This window comes from Pyxicephalus adspersus, chromosome 6, assembly GCF_032062135.1.
Source record: "Pyxicephalus adspersus chromosome 6, UCB_Pads_2.0, whole genome shotgun sequence".
NCBI lineage: Eukaryota > Metazoa > Chordata > Amphibia > Anura > Pyxicephalidae > Pyxicephalus > Pyxicephalus adspersus.
In genome coordinates this window covers 54,516,488-54,538,645 of record NC_092863.1, presented here as the reverse complement: position 1 = coordinate 54,538,645, position 22,158 = coordinate 54,516,488, and the positions used below count along the sequence as shown (strand labels likewise).

General features: G+C 36.1%; 2 protein-coding genes across 2 annotated transcripts; one reads left to right on the top strand and one right to left on the bottom strand.

Moving 5' to 3' along the window:
- Positions 1-1,349: 1,349 nt before the first annotated feature.
- On the bottom strand, positions 1,350-12,500 carry GTF2H3 (general transcription factor IIH subunit 3). The gene is made up of 13 exons (XM_072415835.1): positions 12,410-12,500; positions 11,221-11,300; positions 11,034-11,140; positions 10,214-10,374; positions 8,769-8,834; positions 7,324-7,353; positions 7,204-7,232; positions 7,038-7,112; positions 6,904-6,957; positions 5,827-5,895; positions 5,554-5,689; positions 2,069-2,105; positions 1,350-1,978 (listed from the first exon to the last, which is right to left on the bottom strand). Exons 1-13 carry the CDS (start codon positions 12,417-12,419, stop codon positions 1,909-1,911), a joined length of 924 nt encoding a protein of 307 aa, XP_072271936.1. The 5' UTR covers positions 12,420-12,500; the 3' UTR covers positions 1,350-1,908.
- Positions 12,456-21,433, top strand: EIF2B1 (eukaryotic translation initiation factor 2B subunit alpha). Its single transcript, XM_072415837.1, has 9 exons — positions 12,456-12,623; positions 14,300-14,401; positions 15,209-15,348; positions 16,320-16,436; positions 17,051-17,163; positions 17,738-17,806; positions 17,887-17,962; positions 18,427-18,552; positions 21,251-21,433. The coding sequence occupies exons 1-9, from the start codon at positions 12,611-12,613 to the stop codon at positions 21,404-21,406; spliced, it is 912 nt and encodes a 303-aa protein (XP_072271938.1). The 5' UTR covers positions 12,456-12,610; the 3' UTR covers positions 21,407-21,433.
- The last annotated feature ends 725 nt before the right edge of the window (positions 21,434-22,158 follow it).

Sequence of the window (22,158 nt, the reverse complement as noted above, 5' to 3'; positions counted from 1 at the left end):
CTCGGGCAGCATACAGAGTTAAATAGCGACTGGGAAAACTCACAAAGGGACAAATTGGATGGATACAACAGAGGGATATTAATGACTTTTCAGAAGACTGCTTCATAATACATAATATAATAATACAAAAACATAATAACATCTATCTGTAGGGAAAACCATGTTGAAATGTTTGTGGCTTCTGGACCACTTTGTTCTTTAAGATATCCTTTAAATTACCTTTGTAAAATTGTACAGTAGAATATCAATCCAATTACAGTACATTTTTCCATTTTGGCAATGTGTTATTGCAAAAACTGAACTGAAATGCATGGTTATGCAGTATTATTTTTTTCTCTTGGAATAACTGTTTTCAATAAAATACATTTTTTTTTAAATAAAAGAAAAAAACCCTCTGGGTATTTTCAGATATTGGTACTGTGCTTTATTCCCTTATTTCCCATTAGCTGCTGTGGAAGCTGCTCAGTACGGTGTCTACTCAAACAGCTTTAACAGAGTGCAGAGTCTTAATAGAATATTGGTGTCTTCTTACATAGGGGGCTATTTATTTCAAAAATAAAAAAAGTAAAAAAAAATATAGTTTGCCAAAATACAAAAAAATTGCAAAAAAAAACAAAAAGTAGGATCTGTGCTGGCAGCAAAGAGGTATCTTGTAAATTAATGTCATAAAAAAAACAGAATTCCTTTATCTTTATACGTGTTCCAAGTCAGTGACTCAGGCAGCATTGGCAACTATCAGAATGACAGTCAGTTCAACAAGCATTCCTTAAAAGCAGAGGTCAGCAAAGGCTGTCCACATAATTGCCCTAAAAGTCCCTTCATTTTAAATAGATTGGGCTGCTTTTGTTTACTTAAAACAAGTGTCACAGATTCTACCTACAAGGTAGGTAGAATCTGTGATGCCACTTAAGTTAAGCTAAGGCTGTAAAACTTTACATTTATTTTGATAATACACAAATGCTATATATATATATATATATATATATATATATATATATATATATATATATATATATATATATATATATATATATTGATCTTTTCTTCCAAATCAGTGCTGCTGTTGACCAGCAACCTTCCTACAGCTATTTCTGGGTACATGGAATGTGCACCAGGGATTGCTGCATTGCAATTCTTGGAGCAGGTTTTTTTTTTAATGAAAGTCAAACATGAAAAAAAAAGCAAAATTGAATTTTAAAACTTCAATACCATTTTAAAGTTTCTTTACAAAATCTGACATCTGTGTAAATTATGTGTCAGTTTTGTGTTTTGACACTTTCTGTGTACCAAACCTAGAGAGAATGATTTGCTCATGAGAATTGCTTAAAAAAATAAATAAGTAGCAGATGTATACTTTAAATCACATTTTTATTTTTACAAAAACATATACATATAAATAGTTGCAGCACATAAAAATAACAAGAGATATATTATAAACAGCAATAAATTCTGTCAGGTATCAAGTCTCTGAGGAAGTGTAATCTTATAGGATCTCTTCTATTAAAAAAAAGTGTCTGTACTGCCCAAAGCAGCCAAAAAATTCTAGCTGTAATATTTTAATGCAGATAAAACAACATAAGACACATAGTGGTCAGTTTAGAAAACAATGAGTCTGACATGTCCTAAAATATTCCCTGGGGGGAAATCCATTAATGGAACACATTACCCTGAAAGATTCCCACCAGGTAATGTTTCACGGAATGCAAGATTCACTGCTTTATAAATAGAGCCCATTGTGTATAATTACTCTAGTAAAACACTATTCACTCGTGAGGAACAAAGTTATCTTGTCAGTGGTACAGAAATATCACAGTGCATGTTCTCCTCCCATTGCTGATTCTTTTTAATAATCACAGATAAGTCCATGAAACCTTGTTGGTGTCATTGGTGTGGAAATATTTCTCTCCTTTAAAACATGGGTTTGAATTTCTTTTTTTTTGCCTTCATAACTGGCGGCAAAGAGATCTTAAATGCAGTCCTGTTAAAATGAGAGATTTTTTGAGTGTAGGAGATCAAAAAAAATGAATGTTTGCCATGACATAAAAATAATAAAACACATCATACTCACTCGCAAGTAGTACAGATGGGGCTGAAGTTGCAGAATACTAAAAAGAAACAATAAATACTAAGATCACTGGAAAATGCAAAACAGCATATTATAAGACACGTCTGAAAACTCTCTACATTAACTTTACCTATAGTCAACCAAATGTTTAATGGTGAACATGAGGTTTAAGTATGAAAATTGATAAGCAGGAAAAATATACCAAAGAAGCAAAGCAACATATAGGATATTAACAGTTTTCAAGAAATAGAAAACAGCTAAAGCAGAACTTCACATTTCTGACACTGTAAAGCACAGTAGTGTAATTCAATAAAATGTATTCCTTTGTTTGATGTCTGTTGCAATCGCAATACAACTGACTGCTCATCATGATAAATAATATTCAGCTCAAAGAAAGAAGTGAAAGAGCAACTGTTGAGGCTTTTACATAAATTCTGTGTGTGTGTGGTGAACAGCAATTGGATCTCATAATTTTATATTTAGTATTGACTGGGACTTAAGGTAAATAATATTATCAATGCTTGTTAATATGTACAAATTAAAAATTATTTCAACAAATATTATCTAACTTTATATGAACACGAGATCTGACCTATTTGCCCGTAACACAAATAATATCATCTACCTCTATCTCTTTCACATACTCATGACCACAATGGAACCGTATGATTAACTTGCAATGAAAGTTTATCTACTCTAGTCTTTGAGAGCTTTAATAAATAAGACCCATCGTATTCCATTACAACCATTGCCATGAATTGTTGTTATTCCATGTCATATGTTTTACAGTGCTTTAACAAATCTCACAGGTGAAAAAAGAGCGTAAAAATGCAACCAAATACATTGCAAGGGATTGTTCTAGGGGCTAGGGATATCTAGGTAAATTTGTATTTAACAGAGATACAATTTAGGTTTAAACATTTTAAAGTGATGGATTACATCTATACAAACAAATACATACATTTGTTTGTTTGCATTTCTCTAAATAAAAAAGTAGAGCAGATGCAGCCTATCTTTGTTTTGGATTGAGCCGTCCAACAAAACATGGCTCACTCATATTTATTCACTTATGTGTACCTTTCAGCTCAAACTACAAAGCTCTAAATACAAAAGGGATTATTACAACATGTACTCAGAATATAGAAAACATGAAAAAGAGCCAAAAGCTCTGCCTGCTAGTTGGATAGAAGATTACATAACAAATACACTGGGGAATGCATTTTTTTTGTTGAGTTAGATCTTACACTTGTTTTTTACTAATTTTTTGGTGGTGAATCCAGAAATGACAGTTTTATTGCTATCACATCCAGTTTTTACGATACAGAGAACCTGCCATTTTTATCAAAAAACATACAAAATTTTACACGCAATGAAAAAAAAAATTGAAACAACTTGAATCTATTGTTTATTTAAATTTCTTTTGTTTATACAAAGGATTTATTGTTACTCTATGACTTTTTTTTTTACAGTAAAACATTTGAAAAATTATTGGGTAAGCGGTTAAGATAAAAATTTATGCTTATAGCTTTTCTTGGAGTGTTCAGTGTTAGGACAATCCTGACGAATACTCCAACAATAGTCAGCCATCATTTGTACACCCCTAGTGCCCTGCAATCCCTCACTGTCAGTTTAATTACACAAACACACACATTAATAAAATAATTTAACATTAAAGCCTTGTCCTATTTTTTACTTATATTTTAACCCTTTCAGGGAATGAGTAAGGGGATTTATGTACCCCTGTACTCATTCCCCAGGGTTTTACAATGTATCTTTTTATGTATCCTTTTACAATGTATCTTTTTACAATGTATCTTTTTATATATCCTTTTTACAATGTATCTTTTTATGTATCCTTTTACAATGTATCTTTTTACATCTGTTTGGAGGCTGTAGAAGCTCTACACAGTGCTGAAAAAAAAAACGAATTTTTCCTCCCATTGACTTTAATGGTGTTCGACTGTGATATTCCACCACCCGAACTTTTTTGCTATATTCGAGCGAATAGCCGAATCGAATAGTGAGCTATTCGACCAACACTATTGGTGTGTCCGCGTTGCTGACCAAGAAGGAAGCATACCATTTTAAGGTCAACACAGATCACCCAATTGTGTGGGTGATATTGCAACAACTCAATGACTCTCTTTATGTCTGCATATTCTTCACAAAGAAAAACTGAATGAAAAATTGGGACTGACCCAAATAAATTGCCATTGTGAAGGAGGATACACTTTAAGCTCCGCTTTGAGCTAACGATGAATTGTCGCCATTCAGTTGAGTTATAGATTGGAATTCCCAATTCCTCCATTAAACCAGGTGTTATGGAAATGCACAAAGCCACTGTCAGTTCTAAAGTACTGCAGCAATGCAATTTCTCTGGTTCGAAAGTATGATTCTTTTTCAAGAAAGTTTTTCTCACGTAGTCTTGATGGTAGGAGTTCTGAAACCTTCTTTGATAGTCCCAAATCATGTGCCAAATCACTCAACTCATGCTGATCAAATCCCTTACGAACAGAGTCCTCTTCAATTTCTAACTCTTCATCATTGTTGTCACCTAGTTCATCACCATAATCATGTACTTCAAGGGAGGGTAGTGTAACGAAAACCGGCACTGGGATTTCATCTGAATGAGCCACTGGGCGTATAGCCGATGTTAGACTAGGATACTCTATGTTACATTCATTTTTCTTGTTATATCCTGGGGTTTTCACTATACAAAAGTAAGTCACTGAAATGATCTCCTGGCTCTAGCCAAACCATAGGTATACCAAATGGTATCTTATCACGTGTTCCCCTTTTCCACATCCATAAACCCTTGACATACTGTTTGCACACCTTATGAGGGGCCCAAGACTTATCTTGATCACCAAGTTTACCTTTGAAATATGCCAAATAGGCTTGCTCTACAAATGTGCTGATGTTCGCCCTTTGACTGGGAATGGTGAAACTGCCACAGATATAACAAAATGAATCAGGGTTGTTTAGGCACTTAACGACGAGAAACAGCAGAGCCAGACATGATCTGAAAGAAAGGAAATACGTGTTTAAGTAGAAAAGTACATTTTGCTTATTTACTACGTAGAGCAGCACGCAACCTCTGACCACACTGTCTTGCGTGTAAATGAATAGCCTATACAAATCCACGCTACAGTAATCGCATTAATATAAGTGGTAGAGAAAAAAACCTGATGTGATAGAAGAAAACGAACTGCATTTTCGGAATCAGCATACCTATTTTAGTTTAAATAAGCTTAAAAATTGAAGTAAACAATGTTCAAAATGGTTCCCCAGTGTTAATATTTCATATTTACCAAACTATGAAAATAAATATTTTTTTATTTACTGTACAAAACAACGTAAGGGTTCTACTTACTGTAGACCTTTAAAACTGGTCTACTCACAGAGCACACTGCAGTAAATAGAGCATGAGCAATAAACATGTCAACAAATGATTGCAAGTATGTTGGATTATGTTGAGCTTTACTTACTAGATAAACAGACAGAACAAACATAGCCAATTTCGATCAGGTTCCGATGGCAGAAACACGCTGCACGGTAATCCACATGAACTGGAGGGGGAAGGTTTAGATGAGTTCTTTGATCTGGATCTGGAAGGAAAACCCACTGTATTCCACAGAGAATACAATGTTTATGAAAAGAACTGCATATATGAGAATTATAAATCTGCAGTGCAAAATGCAAAAATGCAACAGCCAGTTAAAGGAAATGGGTTAAATTTGAAATATATATACACATCTTACCAACAAGTATTGCAACAGTGAGTTGACTTGAGGTATCTTCAGATATATTCCTCCGGTTATATCACATGCCTGTGAATATGTAAAACAATACACAATTACACAACATTTCCCATTTGAATTGGGCTACATGAAACATTTTCCTAATCCCAACCCTAGCATAGAAACACTAAATCAGAATTTATCAGTTAATCCTATGACAACTATACACAAACATTGGACAAAAAAGATATGAGAAAACTCAAATAACACAGTATAGCACCAAGTTATTTAAATGTCTGGCATATCACTCTGTCCAGTTAGGAAATGTGAATTTTACCTGTTTTGGGGTTTGCTAAATGATAAAAGGTCAATTAGAATTAACTAATCTAATTAGTTTTGATGATGAAGGTGAAATGGAGTTGTGGAGGGAAAGTGTTACCGTAGACTGGATTGTCAAACCAACAGTGAATGCAGCTTGGGTTGTCTCTATCAGTGTGTTGGTATGGGCCATGTTCACCTGTATGCTTTGCTTTGAGTATCGGCGACATTCAACCCTTGCTCATTTCCTGTATCGAGTGCACTCCCCCACCTCAAATTTTGTTGGAGAGCAAGTGAGTACACCCTTAGGGGTGATGCCAAACAAGCGATTGCCGTGCATTTATTAAAAATTCAGCACTGTAACACCTACAAAAGCAGCTGCTGATACGACGAGGAAGTATTGACAGCATTCAAAAAAATATTATTGGCTGTAGTACGAATTTCCAAAGTACGAATGAATAAATTAGTTTTTAGGAAAAGACTAAAAAAAAAATTAACACATCATGCATTGGATTAGTGAGCAGAAAAGTTTGGGAACCCGTGTGCTAGCCCCATAAATGTGTTGCAACACAATGTCTTTGTACTTGAACAAGATAATGCAAATGTCAAACCAAAAAAAATGCTGTCTGGGGTAAAAGTGCTGCTTTACTACATCAGTTCTTGGCATTGTAAAATACATGTCATGTAATGTAGTAACACCCTTCTCCTACTTTCCATCCTGAAAAGTTGTAGATTTTGCCTGCTATGAAACATAAAAGCTTGACTGATTTACTTCCCTACCTGCTGCAAGAGTCCCGAGTCTGTGTCCAGTACACAAGCATCAATAATAATGTCCTAGAAGCTAAAAATTAGGGCATTAGTTAATTTAGCTTTATCCAAACAGTTGGAGATTTGCAATCAGTGAGTAGGATTACCTGTTTCTGTGCGGCAAATATGACATTCATAAAGTTCATATATTGTAAAGCACTGTCTTCTGCTGCCTTAATAACCTACAATTAAAAAAAGAAAGAACTGCCCTGTCAGAGAATGCTCTGGAATCCAGTAATAGACTGACAGGCTTGATCAAAACAATTGTCTCACCAGTATCCTGGATTTCACTTCTTGGCCAGCTGTGCAGAATATAAAAAATACAGCTATTAGATTATGGATTTAGTAACAATTTTTTATGAAGTTAGAACAGAGGAGTTTAAAAATACATACCATTGGCTTCTTTGTTTATTCGGTTAATATCTATACATTGGTGGTCAGGAAAAAGGTATGAATGTGTACGGTATAAAATGTATAAGAAAAACTAATATAGATAATTACATAGCTGATAATAAACATGTTACGTTAGTATGCTAAGAAGGAACATACATGTAGAAGCTATAAAACTAGTTTGAAAAGAATGGGGAAGGGTTCCAAATTCTATCTGCAGTTTATTCCTGTATCTCATTGGATAATCTTCAAGCACGTTTGAGCAACTTCAGCAAGTCTTGGTGGGTGATCCCAATATGAAATTGTATGTATCTATCAAAAGTGGTCAAAGGATGGACAAATGATGAATTGACCACAGTGTTATGGGTGACCAAAGGCTCATTGATGCACATGGGCAGGGAAAAGCTAGCCCTTCTCGTCAATCCCTACAGCAAAACTACTGTAGTATATTTAGCTAAAACCTAATGAGAGAAAAATTTCACAACGCAGCCTATGCTGACCCCTGCCAATGGGAACATCAGTGTCAGAACTAGGCAACGCAGCAATGAAAAAATTGGTCTGATCAATCTTTCTTTTAAAACATCAATTGCTGTGTCCATGTGATTTGTTTACTTGAGAAAGAGATGGGAGCAGGATGCACTAAAGGAAGAAGGTACACCAGTAAAGGAAGTGGACTTTAAAGGATCTGCTGCTAAGGTGCAGCTTTTGGTGCCAGATACCACTGGACACATTCAGAGATCCTTGCCCCAATGGGTCAAAGTTTTTTGCAAAGAAAAAGTGGCACATACATTTTTAAGATTATTTTAATATTTTTTCTAATTAGCGTATGTCTATGAAGTTTTGCCAAGTCATGGTGCGGCTAGTACTAGTTAGCCACATTTCACTGGACTTTCATCATGTTGAGGATGTTTCAGTACTTATCTAAATAGCTTCCTCTGTTACAACAAATGGGCTTTAGGCTTGGGTCAATGCCCTCAGTTTAACAGCAGTTTCATGCTTCTTCATGCTTCTAACACTTTTTAGAATTTACTGACAAGAAGATTTAACCTTTAGTTGATCCTTTCTAACCCACTTAAAATAGGCTTTGCATTCCCACAGAGAAGGAATGCAAAATCTATCAAATATAAATCAAAAATCAATTGACACAGGCCCATACCATTAGCAAGCTAACTGTGCGGCTATAAATGCTGTGGTTTCAGGCATTCCTAACAAATAAGGTAGCAAGTTGTTCTACAAGTCCAGTTGAATGAAATGAACTACTACTAGCTCTAGTGAATGCAATGAAGATACCCAGATAGCCACTATACAACTAAAATTAATTTTGTTAGGCTTTTAAAACTTCTCAACAGACATACATAAATCAACCACTATACAAAATAAAAAAGGCTGGTTTATGAACATAGGAACACAAAACAGGTATAGGCATCCAATTGTTTTATAAAAGATACAGCAAAGAGCTTTTGCTAAAGATCCCGCCAGCATAGTATCTGTCCGCTGTCCTTTCATTTCAGTGCCTGGAAAGAGAATACAGATTACAATGAAGCCTATGGCTTGCTGCCACTTAAATTACCTTCTTCCCTAAAGAAAGATTTGGAACTCCAGAAAATCAGACTTTTTTTCCTCATAATATTTGTAAACAATGGAGAAAGTTTAGAACCCTTTTTGGGTTTTTATATCTGTCCTGAAAGTGACAAGTGACAAGAAGGACAACAGTCTACCATATAACCCCATATGGATAATGTATATTTGTCTTCACCTAGGTCAGGTAATGTCTACCATTTACCACTTTGGGTAACAAAAGGCAATCCTATATATTCTTCAAGCTGTAGCAAATTTTTAGGGCCCCTTAACTAAACCTATTGTCAAACTAGTGTGGTATATTACTTGGGGTTGCTCATGGTAACAGGATGCTTACAGGGCAGATTAGAGGCAGCAGACTACAAAAATCTAAAATAACAGCGGGTTTATTTGTTTAGCCCGGCTGGGCCTCTGGCTACCTCTCTTAGGTGCCCTCCCTTACTAACACACACCAAATCATCACTGCTTCACTCACAGTTCCAATCTGGTTTTGCCCACTGGCTTTCCTGGAGCTCTGTCCCCTCTCATGCAGCCTGGAACCCACTCTGGCTCCCTTCACAGCCTGGAACCCTCTGGCTGCCTTCTAATCACATTCCAGCCTGCAACACGGTGGCTGAACCTCTTCCTTCAGCTTCTTGCTGATCAATTTCCTCTCACCGTTGCCCCTAAGTGCAGGTGCACCTTTACCCAGTCAGGACTGGTTTGGGCCAAGGAACCCACCTTTTCACTCCCTTGGCTGGCTCCAGGGCCCTAAAGAACCAGGTTTCTTTCTAAAAAGAACTATCCAAACACCCTCACTTTCATTTTCCTGGAGCCTTACAGCACTTTTGTGACAACTTAAGCGACGTTCTGTCACACTAGTTAATAACTGTGTGTTGTTTTGTACTTCAAAAAAAATTTTTTTCAAAAATTTTGCTATTTAGGAGTTTATTATAGTGCATTATCATATTTAAATGATGTCTTGATGCAAAGCTTGTAAATCCACATGCATGAAATGTCAATGTGCCAGAACAGAAATCCCATTTAGTCCAATACATTTTTAGTTTAAGCTCCTTTCCACTTATCCTGCTATCATCTTAACTACATGACCTGATTGCTGTTAATTTTTGTTATAGCTCACTCTTCCTGTTTTCATCCCAATTCTACTTAACAAAAAATAATTAAAACACAAACAGTGCGTTAAAATTATTGTATATGCTTTAAACCACACACATTTTGCATTTGTTGGGTTAGAGGATATGGAATAACACATACCTGAATTCAAAAGCAATGTTAAATTTACATATCAACCATATTTTATTTCTGTACTACTTACTTTTGGTCATAAGATCTTTGATATCTTCAGCAATCATGTCATTGGCTGCTGTCAATAATTCATATTTGCCATCCTTACTTCCAGATATATTTGATTCTACAATAGAGGACTCCCCAGATAAATCTCCACTTCTCCAATGTTTGCCTGGGAAAAGAAGGCGACTACAAAACAAGAATATTGTATAAATAACGTTGTTACACTTTCTAAGTCTTGCTTTTATAATATTTTATAATATTTATAATATATTATCTTGTAATATTTTTGCCTCAGAACTTAGAAAATGATTAATACCCCTCACCAAGTCACATGATTCAAGCCTCACTTATTGCCACTCTGTCGCCAAGCACTGAATGATGGAAAGTAGTAACAAGAAGAAAGTAACATGTTTTGCCATTCCTGGAAGTATATGACAGTGTTCTCCCTAGCGCCTTTTAGCTGAGCACACAACCCAGCACTGTTCAGCAACCATCCAGCTGTTTTTGAGTGGTTACTGAAGAGCTGAAACACAATATAGGGGGCCACCATCCACCTATAAATTCTTCCCACCGGCTTAAAAAAAATTCTGGGTTGAACACTGTATGGCATCAAAAAGAACATTTTGTAGTAAGGGAGCAGAAGGGTAATGATAAATATGTACTTTGCAGCAGGTGTGTTTCTTACCCAGAGAACAAGCATAGGTGAGTGATAGGTTTGCTTAATTAAACAACAAAATAACAAAGTAATATTCTATAATAACAATTTGTTAATACTCTTTATTTATCCTGATAACCACTCTGTTCAAAGCAGATAAAATCTGTATACTTAGGCGGAATCGCCTTACCTTTCTTGTAAATGGCTGGCAATTACAGCAAGTTTGTTGTTACGACCCATAAATAAATGGGAATTGCCCATCACCATGACCGCATCCATACATTTTGGAAGTGTAACCTGTTGAAACAAAGGTTATCAAAATCTTCTCATCAATATTCTGAATTTTTTCAGATTTATAGTCCAGGACACATACTTACAGCTGATTGATTGAGTGCTTGTTTTCCCCACCATATTGGGTTCACATCCACCACAACTACCAAAAGATTAACTTCATCATCTATAAAACAATGAAAGCAATGGTTTTGCAACACAATAAATTAAACTGAAATTCCAGCCAAAGCTAATTTTAACATTTTTCCCTTTTGTGGACACTTCAATGTTTTTTAGGCAGCAATTTAGTTCAACATCATCATATAAGAATAGTTTTACATAGCTTGCTTGAATACCTGTTAAACAATGACATGAAGAGAATACGAATAAGCAGATCAGCTTCAAATCAGCTTCATTTATTTTTACAACAGCCCTTGCAAACTCCATATCTTTATAAACTCATGACCAGCTAATATACTAATAAAAGAAACTACTGAAACTTTATAAAACCACTATACGAGTCGTCCACCAGTTAAGGCCATCCGACATATGGATGACTCCTAGATACGAACGGGGCTTCCCTGCTTGCTGGTGTGTAAGATGGAGACTTGATGGGGGGAGGAGGCGCATGACTTACAGAAGAAATCTTTTGCTAAACACAGCTGAGGTTGTGGGTGATCGTAGGGGAGTGAGGTCTTTCTGCAGGCTCTTGTATCTCTTTATTGACCAATACAAACTCTGCAGTTGTTTCTTTTTGCATATCAAAACACAGCTTGCTCCAAAAGTTAATGAATGTCTGGGCTCCATAAAGGTTTTTTTTCTTTGCTTTGTTTGTGATTAGATTACAGTGAGGATTTTATACAGTAAGTGACACCACTCTGCCCAATATTATGTTGAGACAAACATCTGTCCTAATTGCATTTATTACAATAATGTACCTGTTCTGACCTACATACAAATTCATTTTAAGAACAAGACAACAGTCCCTATCTTGTATGTAACCCGGGGACTACCTGTGTGTATATATACGGTATATCTCATGCTAAACATGGTAAAACCTGAGAATATTGCCCTGTGTACCCCCAGCATACCAAATGTATCAGCTGATCATCAATGAATCACCAGGGATCTGCTGGTGCTCACTGTCACTGGTATTATTGTAATAGCCCTCCCAGTATACCCCAGCTAGACCTCCTCCCCCCTAATGTTGTACATGGCGGAAGATATGAGCCCCCCCTCCCGTGTTATTACTGATATGTAGGTATAACAGGGACACTATATAATGATAATTCTCACCTGAAGCCATAATATGCCACCTCTGCCGCAGAATGGGAATGCCATACGTCCGTCCCTTCCTGATGACGTCATGCCCCGACAGGAGGACCCGGGAGCCATGCTGCTGTTCACTCTTTCACTGCCGGTTGAGGAATATCTGATTCGGTGACACAGACTGTGGTGTTGTCCCGGTTCTTCCCCCGGGGGTAGCAGGCCGCCGCCATGAACGAGACCGGTATGTATAGTGTACAGTGTGCGGGGGGAGCTCCGGTCTGCAGCTGCTGGGACTCTGCATTGTCATTATAGCTGCATTGCATTGTATGATGACATCCTGAACAGCAGCTTTCTAATGCAGGGCTGATGAGGCTGTGGTGACATGAGGCTCAGTATTGTAGTTTTTAAATATTAATTAAATTGCTAAAACTAGTATAATAATCTAGCAATGATACTTAAAGTTGAACTAAACTCAAAAATGCCTTAAACAAAAAAAAAACATTTACCTGCAATTCCGCAGCGCAGTTGATCGGTCCGGGGGTGTCTTATGTCAGATCTAGCGTTGTCCCGATATCCGTCTCTAAACTGGCGCGCCGCTGTCTACCCCTTTTATGTCAAATGAAATTTCTGAGTTTAGGTACGCTTTATTACTTGCGCTACATCACCAATGTCACAGATATTGAGCAGTCAAAGTAACTTCTGGCTGTGCTAGATTCCTCTGCTCCCCCCTGCACCTCCCAATTTATCACTGGCACCCGGACCAGACCTTTCAATGTCCAGGACAAAAAGGCCGAATTGTGTCCTTCCCTATGATCTATCTGTGACTTCAGCAGTATAAGGCTCTGTACACACTAGCAATTTTCATATTTGGAAATTATTTTTCCATGATCATTTCCCAGGACTAAATATTGATAAATGAACAAACAAGTTAATGGATTAATAAATAATGGATGGATAAATAAATCAATGGATCCATCCGGACAGAGCTATGACTTACATCAGCCGACCGCGGAACACGTCAGATTCTGACCTAAGACAAATGTGACCGTTCATACCAGGCGAGAATTATCTGGCGTTTATTCATAGTCTTAGTTCCAGGTCCTGTGGTTTTTGTTATTCCTCCTTTTAAAGTAGACAAGGTGATCAATTCTTCTCCCACCCTGTTGAAGTAGACAAGGTGATCATTTCTTCTCCCACCCTATGGATGTACCTAAGGTGATCATTTCTTTTCCCACCCCAGTTGAAGTTTACAAGGTGATCATTTTTTCTCCCACCCCTGTTGAAGTACCTAAGGTGATCATTTCTTCTCCCACCCTGTTGAAGTATACAAGGTGATCATTTATTCTCCCACCCTATGTATTTACCTAAGGTGATAATTTCTTCTCCCACTCCTGTTGAAGTACCTAGGGTGATCATTTCTTCTCCCACCCCTGTTGAAGTACACAAGGTGATCATTTCTTCTCCCACCCCTGTTGAAGTACCTAAGGTGATCATTTCTTCTCCCACCCCTGTTGAAGTACCTAAGGTGATCATTTCTTCTCCCACCCTGTTGAAGTACACAAGATGATAATTTCTTTTCCCACCCCTCGACCTGGCCATGTTTATCACTACAGTTGACAGTATGGTAGAGACCAGTGGATGAAGGACAGAGGGGGAGCAGATATCTGATACACACAAAACCCCCAAAACAAGTATTAAGTTTAGGGGTTTGTTGGGTTCCATGTAGATGAGTGAATCCATTTGTGAATAGTCCTGCCTATTTATTTTGGTAAATGCAAATTTTCCAATTCTCCTAAATGGAATTTTTCTGGTCTACAGATAATGAGCCCATATATTAAAGTGAACCTAAATAAAACAAGCTGAACAGTGTGAAAAAAAAGTAATAATAAAAAATGGTGTTTTTGTTATTCTTTATAGAAGTAAATGAGTATTTTAAATGCCAGCTACGTGAAGACCCTAACGTTGCGACGGCTGTGGCCGCCATCAGAACATTGTTGGAGTTTCTGAAGAAAGATAAAGGTAAGACCTGGTCCTGTAGCAGATAACTATTGACTATTGTTATTTTATGTCACCTCAGCAGATACATTATTATATATACCTATCTAGAATCCATAAATGAATGGTTGGCAACCACACTTAGATACACTGGGCCTGATTTATTAAAGTTCTCCAAGACTGGAGAAGATACACTTTCATAAGTGAACTTGGTTGACCCAGCAAACCTTGGATGGATCAGGGCCATGAATGTCAGTAAATAGCAATTGATTTTTAAGAAATCCATTCCAGGTTTCCTAGATCACCCAGGTTCATCAATGAAAGTCTATCTTCTCCTGTTTTGGAGAGCTTTAATAAATCAGGCTCACTGGGTCATTGAGCTATAATGGGGAGAAACTCACTTTCCCACCCCATATCTTCTCCACCATCAACCTGGACACCTACACAAAACAGAGCTCACGCATTCTTTGGAGACCCTGTCATCTACATGTTGCAACAGTTATTGAGACCTCTTTAAACAGGTTTAAACTGTTTTCCTCATCATTGGTAATTCAGATTTGTTTTTGTTTTTTTTTTTTACTTTACAGGAGTTTGGCTATATTACTATAAACAGGTGTTCTGCCCACATAGTGCTGCACACTGCATATTTCTCTTATTTTTAACTCTTGGGAACCTTTTAAAATGATTTTTTATCTTTTAAAAAATTCATTGGGGATCAGGAGTATATCATCACAAGCTATTATAGAGCAATTGTTATCAGTAATATTGTGTCAAAATAAATGTTTCTGTATGTTTGAACTTTTTAACCACCAGAATAATATGAACTTTCAGGGGAAACTATTCAAGGTCTGATTGGGAGTCTGAAAAATGCCATTGATACACTCTCTAAAACAGATTCATCTGTGGCTGTGTCTTCTGGAGGAGAACTTTTCTTGAGGTTCATCACTCTCACTTCTGAGCTTGAACATTCGGTAAGTGCTTACAAGTACCGTGCAATGAAGTTTGATTGGTTTTGAAGGTTACTGCCCCACTAATGTCCACTAACCTTTATTATCCGTTACATCTTACCTTGTAAGTAACATCTATTTGTTGTGTAATTGGATGCAAAAGTTTTCTTCTCAAACTTTACCAAGCAGAAGGCTTAGAAAAGCTGGTGTGCTACATAGAGACACACTGGGTGTGAATGTTCCATAAATTGGCAGGAGCATACTCCCATCACATCAGGGTTTATATCATGCCATCAGTTCTGTGACAAGTACCAAAAAGTAAAATAGCCTAACTACTAGTTTAAACAGTAATGGTATGCAGACTTAATAACCATTTGTTGCAGCTTGGCTACACTGGCGTGTTTTAGAAAATAGTTTGTTATTATAGTTTCTGGGACAGTTTAGATGCATTAATTGCTCAAAGCATATGTTAAATCAAAAACTTCTTTTCCTAGTTTTGGATATTATTTTTATGCATGTGGATGACTGTGATATGCAGGGTGTAAATCATTGTACCAAATTGTTATAAACTTTTTGTTTCCATATTTTGTGATCATATACTGTATGTAAAGCTGGAAGCAGCTTTAATTGCTAATAATCACTTCTGACTGCAGTCCACAGTACTGCAGTGATTATGTCTCACTGATGCTTTTCCTTTACTCTCTGTGTGGATTATTAAGTAGTTTTATTTATTTGTTCCACACCAATAGTGACTGTATTTCCAACAAACAGATGACTATTTAAGAAAAATCATACAAATCTGTGTGAAATACAGTAGCACTAAATGAAAAGTACACCTATAAAAATGTTGAACAGATTCACGTTAAAATGATTTTCAGGTTATATTTATTACAGCACGTTATATGTAAACCTTGAGTTTGTCTTGTTATCCAGTGTGATGGTAGATAATTATTTTTAGCATTAAAAAGAACTTATTGTACTTTTTCTGGCTTCAGAATTATGCTTTATGCAAACAAAGGATGAGTCAGCGTGGGGAAATTTTCCTGAAGAGAATCTCTCTGTCCAGAGACAAGATCACCAAACTCTGTTGTCCATTTATTAAAGATGGAGCCGTAAGTAAAAAAGACAAAGACAGAACAACTTATCTGTATTATCATACTCTAAAAATATCTTCTTTTATCTAGCTTCTTTCAGAATATGCTATGCAAATTTAAACATTTTGTTTATAGTTGCATTTGTTTTACATTTGTTGAGTATTTGTTTAGATTTCATTGAATTTAAAGCTGAAATGTAAATTCTTGTATTCCATATATACAGTACTTGTATACAATAGAACATCTGAAAATTTAAGAGAGATTAGGAAACCTCAGAGGCATCTGTAAAAGAACTCATAAGAAACTCAGTAGTGTTTGTAACAGATCCTAATTTGCAATGCTTCAAAAAGTGTGTAAGATGCTGCATTGGACTATCTGCACAAGTTCTGTTTTGTTGCCTATTTTGTCTGTACACAGCAACACACCCCACTTTCTTACTACTTGTGTTAATTGACCATTTGCTTGTAACTGAACTCAGAAACAGGATTATACTTTGATCAGTCAGCAAGCTGTCATTTCATTTTAGTACTCTTCCTTTACATAAATGCACACATGTATCATATCTATAATGAACCTATAATATAATAAAATATCTATATAGATCTCTAATTTTAATACTGTCTCTTCCTTAGAAAATTCTGACACATGCATACTCCAGAGTGGTTCTAAAGGTTTTGGAAGAAGCTGCCGCTGCCAACAAGCGATTTAGTGTTTATGTCACAGAATCACAGCCTGACCTCTCAGGGTAATGTTGGCTTTGTTTCCTGTGTTTTGTTTATAAAGTCAATAATACCCCAAACAGGATTGAGTAAGCATGGAGAGATACAAGTGATTTTTGACATGGGTTCCAATATTTTAGGATGCTGCTTTATTTGGGAAATAATGAAGACTGTTTTGTGATTATTAATAGCTTCAAGTGCTTTTAATAACTGACATTTATAACAAAATGCACCTATATTTAAAATATGTAGGCTTCTGGTGTAAACAGGCACTGTGGAAATTCATTATCAAGACAATGACCTTTTTTCTCCAAACATAGCAGCTGAATTCTTATGTATCAGTAAGAACGTGTCAAGCACTAGTCTGAATATTGTCTTTTATCATAATGCATCTAACAAAAAGATAAAACTCTCCTAAAGCTGATGAACACACACCAGAGATGATGTAGCCAGTGCCTAACTCTTCTGATCTGTATATAATGCTAGAGGTAGCATGTGTTTCATGACTATAACAATGGCTCATTATTTCTACTTTCCATAGACTTCCTCTGGAATCCTACATCTTTGATAATGTTTTATTAAGTAGTGTTTCTCTTACAGGAGAATGATGGCAAATGCTCTGCAGAATATTAATGTCCCAGTCACAGTGGTTCTGGATGCTGCAGTTGGGTAAGATTGGGATAGTTCATAGATATAAATCATAGATTGACACTCATGAGCTGAGTACTTACATATTATGTTTTTACTAGATATATCATGGAAAAGGTAGACCTGGTGATCGTAGGGGCTGAAGGAGTTGTGGAGAGCGGAGGAATTATTAACAAGGTAAAAAGAAATAAAAATTAAAGCTTTGTAATACATTTTATGTTAATCACCTGTTTATTTTTGATTACTGTATACAAGCAAAACAAATTTATAATGGCCTGTTCTATCAGGAACATTGCAGCTGTACCAAAAACAGGATTACATTTACTATTCTCTCTGGTTTTTGTGGTTTTCTTTACTGTTAGAAAAATTAAACTTTTCTGCAGCTTTCTAACTCACTCTCATGCTGCTATCATAAGGTAGGCCTGCATTACAGTAAAAAGAATGAAGCTCAGGCTTTGAATTTTCCAAATCTTTTATTTTCGTGTTTTACCATCATCTCCGTGATTATGTTAATCGACAACATAACTTAATAATACACTGCTGATTAGAATAAGGACATATTTTAATAATTTCCAGATCAATTTTTAAACTCTGTAATTTCTGGCAACCTGTCTATAATTTTATATCATTTTTTAACATAGATTGGTACAAATCAGATGGCTGTGTGTGCCAAAGCTCAGAATAAACCATTTTACGTGGTAGCCGAAAGCTTCAAGTTTGTACGTCTGTTTCCACTAAATCAAAGCGATGTTCCAGACAAATTTAAGGTAAGATGACATTTTTTCAGCAGTAATGAAAATTACAGTAAAAGTGATATTTATTTACAGGTAAAATATGGTGGGTTTAGTTACCTAGCCTAACCGAACCTAACTTAAAAACATCTAAAAAAGATGTAGTCCTCCACTCATGGTTAGTTGCCCATGTGCAGTACAGGCCCATGGCTGTCCATGGGACTATGCCCCAGCCAAAGGACACAGCCACACAGGGCTGTACTGTGCATAGATACCTACCTTGTCTGTGAATGTAAAAAAACCACATTTACATTCCACAGCCCTTCAGATGTTAGCAAGTATGTTAAGTTGGGGGTTAGAAAAGAATATATTTTGTTGTAAAGATATCCTTTACACATGCTGATGTCAGAATATTATCAATATTAACACTATTAAAATCAAATTGAGATTATACAAAGATACATTTTATAAATACACTTAAAATATCCTGTCCCCCACTCCATGTAACGTAAATAATACAAACAGCTATCTTTCTATGCATTTTCAAACCCTATATAAAAATTTGTAGTTATAGTTACACAAAATTATTTTTTAAACCATTTAAAATATGCATTTAAAGGACATGGATGCAAAGAAAAATTCATTGTTCAGTTCTTCTAGGTAAAAGTAACACAGCAAAGAACTTGTCAGTATTGTGAAGTTAAACAATTACAACTTTAGATCTTCACAGCTGTCACTCCCCTCTGATAGCACCACACTCTGGAGGGAGAGGGGGTCCTCTGGATTTGTGAAAGATTATGCAGCATTAACAGTATTTCTAGAACATTACAGACTTTCACTGCCTTCTTGTATCCAGCTGCTTTTGTACATTAAAAGGAGTCTGCAGGTATTGTATGTTTATGTGACATTCACACAACTTTGCCAGATGTGTATTTGTCCAGTCAAGACATGATTTAATATATATATATAATAATATATATAAAATTTGATTTAATATATATATATATATATATTTAATATAATATAAAAACTTTGTTTCCACATTGTGCATCATTTCTATTCCTTTTGATGTTATCTGGGATGTACATAGTACTTTTACTTCATATGGAATGTCCAATCCTTTCTTGGATTGGTAGGCTATATTCTGTAATTTGTTTTCCTTATTTATTTGTATTTATGTAGCGCTAACATATTACACAGCGCTTTACAAAGTCCATAGTCATATCACTAACCGGGAGAATGAATAAACTCCTTGCAGATAGTAAATTCACTAGTAGGTTTGGTAGATAGTATTGGGTTCAGTAGTAAAATAGTCGATAAAGATGTAAACCTGTGACCTTCCCCTGCAAATGCAAGAGTGCTAGCCACTGAGGCAACCATATCATGGATTACTTATATTGCTTTAATGTCATGGCTTTCCTAAGTCCTTTACAATGTAAAGCCTGGGATATGTGTCACAAATAATATTAATATGGTTAATATATTATTAATAAACAGTATTTATATAGCGCCATTAAAGAACCCATCACTGTACATTAAAATAGAGTTGCAAATGACAGACAGTGACACAGGAGGAGTAGAGTAGCAAGCCGGCCCTCCTAAAGTTAGCAGCCGCCCCAAAAGAGGCAGGAGGACGTCACTGCAGCAATCAAGTAGCAGGCCTTGAATTTGCCGACATGTGCATCATCAAGCCTGGTGATGTTGATTCAAAAAAAAAAAAAAAATCTGCCTGTGAAATTTATTGACGGTAGTGGGAGTGTGTAATGATGTCATTGGCACCACTGTGTGATAGCGTTAAGTGTAAAGGCTGCTTGCCTAACAACTTGCTGTGTTCAAATTTTCATATCTGCTAACTGTTGGCTGTAATGATATGGGGATCAAGTGCATCTAGGAGCCCAAAATGAAAATTACATAGCAAGGAGCATTGGGGTGGGTCCCCTAAACTTTTACCTACCTTTCACAAAACTATACCTGTCATACTATGCTACTCTGTTTGCTTCACTTCTTTGAACTCCAATTTCCCTGGCATTGGGAGGTGTAGGAAACAGAATATTTAGGTGCAAGTGGGGTTTATCAACCCCCAAAAATGTCATTACCATGGCATCATTAGCACATAAAAAAATTTTTAGTGGATGTTAGCTTTAGATGTTCCCCACTCATACTTACATTTCCAGTTTCTCACACCTTCCCATTCCAGAGAAATTGGAGTACAAAAGTTAGAAGTGGGCAAAAATGTGTAACGGCAGTGGATTTTGATGCGTGGCGTTATGTTCTGATGATGCTATAGTAATAAAAATTTTAGGGGTTGTTAGCCAACACCTACATTCTAGAGAAATTGTGATTCAAAGAAGAGAAGCAGATAGGGTAGCATAGTATGACAGTTATAATCTTGTGACAGGTAGGTGTAAATTCACAGACCATCTTGCTATGTAAGTGGCCCCAGGGGTCCCTAATTTGTATTTTCAATTTTGGCCTCCTAGAAGCACTTGCTCTGAAAAATGCACATGCAATGTTCAATTTTCATACATTTTTAAACCTGTGAACCTGTGGTGTTAAAGCTGGGGGAAAAAAAAATTGATATGGGCAGTTTGTTGTTTGTGTTCTAATTCAGAATATGTTTGCTAATTTCTTTGTATAGTCCTTGAAATGACTCAAAATGAAAAATCATTTTAGGATGACAATATATAAAAACCTACTAATATGATGTTTTTTTTTTGTTTTTGTTTTTTTTTAGTATAAAGCAGATACGCAGCAACAGAAGAAAGATCTCATGAAAGAACACCCATGGATAGATTATACCTCCCCTTCCCTAATCACATTGCTTTTCACGGACCTGGGAGTCCTGACTCCTTCTGCAATCAGTGATGAACTAATTAAACTATACTTATAATATTATAATAAACCTTTATGCCAGTGATCAGAAGTGTGTGTTTTGAATAAATACAGAGTGTAAACTGGTGCAAATTGTGTTTAAGAATTAAAGTTGAACTCCATGAAATACCGGAAATATATGTATTTCAAACTGTTTTTATAGTCTAGGTATCAATGCCAGTTTTTTTTTTGACAACTAATACTAGTCTAATCCACAACCTGTCCTATTTTGGACTTAATCAACGATACGCTGCAGCTTTTTTTATGCTCCTGCGGACACGTCTTCTTATAAGAAGAATTATAAGGCTACAATGTAAAATACATTTTCATGCAAAAAAATATAACGCTTTTTGCGTAGAAATACAATGAGAATTAGAATGCTAGGAGGCTACAGTGGCTGAATGCAGTACGGCTTTCAGACACCTTTTCCGGATAGAATAATACCACCAGGGAGGTTAAAGAGAAATTAGTGGTTAGGTACGGTAAGTAGTATACCTACCTAACCACTAAATTCTCACTATGGTATTTGTTTAATGTATTATGACTGTAATGGCCGTATTATGCAACTTTTTTGGTATTTATTTTGAATATTGAATATTCTTTTTACCAGTTTTAATTTCTGGAGTTGTAGCCATGCAATGTGAACAATTAGAGAGCTAATAAGTGCTGCACAAAATTGAGGTTTTTGGCCTGGGGTCAGGAGATTTCCCATAAAAGCATGTTTTGAATTCTGTATACTTTTATAGGCGATTGATAAACAAATTTGTGCAT